The following is a 2163-nucleotide window of genomic DNA, read 5'->3' on the forward strand; positions in this document are numbered from 1 at the left end:
AAAAAAAAAAAAAAAATTCTATCTCAATGTCAGCTGTCAATCCAGTAGAGTCCCAGAGCAATTTTTCAACCTTCAGGCAGATTTATGACTGCAGTTTAAAATGAACAGTGCCTGAGCAGAAATTTATAATTATTCTAATCAAATTATTGCTGAGCTACAAAATATAATTAACTAGCTTAATTGGTAGATAAATTAAATGTATATTTTTATTCCATTCTTTTCACATGCGAAAATTGTAACCTGTCTCAGTAATTATGTGAGGAAATGTTATTTTAAAATGTCAAATTTTATTTTGTTTCTTATGCTTTAGGAATACGGAAGATAATGCAAGAGCAAAAAAGACTATAAAGAAAGAGAAGATTTTTGTTTGCGTCATCCTGTTTCTTCTCAAGAGTAACAATTGGCATAAAAAGAGTCATCAGAATGAATAGCTGTTTACTGCTACTTTTCGTGTTGGAAATGCCTCTCCTATGGCCTTGCCTTATAGCAACAGAAAACTTTAAAACTGAGAAAGCTAAGCAGCCAGTGGGATCTCATTTGAGAGTGAAGCGTGGCTGGGTGTGGAATCAGTTTTTTGTACCAGAAGAAATAAATACGACTCATCACATAGGCCAGGTGCTTATTTTCTAGAAGCGTTACTGCAAATAGTAGAACAATGTAAATAAATGCATTGGGCAAGTTTTGGGATTTGATGAGTTCTATATTTTCTCAGTGGAGCCATTAGAAATTCTCATACACTAGCACAATTAATTGATTCAGATTCACAAGCACCTGAAACATCCACTAAAAACTTGAGAAAGAAGGATAGCTCCCATTTTTAAATGTCACATTAGTCTCCTGTATGAAAACACAGCCCTCATGTATCAACATCTGGAAATCTGATGGTGATATTTTTGGCAATGGATCAAAGCAGCCACATTGAGACAAATATCATTTACGAACATTATTTAACTTGATTTTCTGTTATGCTAAGTAGCTGTTGATTTACCCCTCATTCATTTTTAATGAAGCAGATTAATACCATATCCTTTCACAGTTAAGTAGCTTCAGAAGCCTACACAGTTTATTTGATTAGTGAAGTTAAAGTATAAGGAATAATTATCTTCACTTTCTTAGAAGAATATATTTTAAGAATAATTCCTTAATGAGACAGAACATCTCCTATTTATGTTTTTGGTTTTTATTTTATTATTTAATTTTCTTTAAACAGAGGTAATTACAATATCGTGTCCTTTTCTGTATGGCTCTTTCTCTAGATGAATGAACTGAAATAAGTTTAACCGCTAATTAACTGGCACTAAAATTTAATTGGGCCCAAAGGGTGAAGCACTCAAAATTTATTAACTCTCTTTTTCTAGCCCTTTCAGAAGAGCTACAGTGTTAAAATGGTGTCTGGATTCCATAAAGTTCACCTATCCTATCAGCCAAATGTATATGAGTACATTCAACAAAGATAATTATTCCTTATACTTTAGGTTAGAATTTTAGGCAAACAGGTTTCAAAACGTGAGGGTGTGTGTGTGCACCACACACCTGCTACAAATGATATTTCTCATCCCTTTCTATTTTCTAAGATGGTTGCAGGTAAATCACATGGATGGATGGCACTAATGAGGTCCACAGTTAAGTGTCTGCTAGGTGACTAGGTGTCTCTCCAGCCATCCTTATAATGGACTCCACGGAGCACCATATGCTCTCCCATCACTGAATGGGGTGACAGGCTAAGATGAGCTGGCTACTTTCAGTAAATAAGGTGTTGCAGGGAAGTGCATCAGTGTGACTGGGACAAAGACTACCTCTGGGGCTATCTGTCACATTTTCCAGTTTGTTTCTGCTTCCTACACAAATCTCCTGCTACTTCATTTCACATAGTGATTGGTTTGGTCTATTTTTTCATTCTATAAAAATATTTATGAAAATCTCTAACAGATGTTTTCCCTCTAAACAAACTCATTAGGCTTAAACACCATACAGATAACCAGTTTAAAAGAGAACAATAATGAATGTTTAGGTGCTTGTAATTAAAGAGCTACTAAAAATAAAATGTGCCTGATGTGTCCAAGATAAAGCTCCCTTTGATCCCATTTGTTAAAAGAAATTAAGATTGGTAAGTACAATTAAGTGAGAATGTAAAGTGATATTGGTTTGCAAAATTGATAGTAG

At 34.3% G+C, this 2163-nt stretch overlaps 1 protein-coding gene across 1 annotated transcript in view; it reads left to right on the forward strand.

The window, feature by feature from the left end:
* The first annotated feature begins 423 nt into the window (after positions 1–423).
* CDH19 (cadherin 19, type 2) overlaps positions 424–2163 on the forward strand; it is a 98385-nt gene continuing 96645 nt past the window's right edge. Inside the window, exons 1-2 of the mRNA XM_012650115.1 lie at positions 424–615; positions 1575–1584. Of these exons, the coding sequence (XP_012505569.1) occupies positions 424–615; positions 1575–1584 (202 nt within the window). The remainder of the gene's footprint in view (positions 616–1574; positions 1585–2163) is intronic.

The sequence above is a fragment of the Propithecus coquereli genome, unplaced genomic scaffold, assembly GCF_000956105.1.
Source record: "Propithecus coquereli isolate 6110/MARCELLA unplaced genomic scaffold, Pcoq_1.0 Scaffold311, whole genome shotgun sequence".
NCBI lineage: Eukaryota > Metazoa > Chordata > Mammalia > Primates > Indriidae > Propithecus > Propithecus coquereli.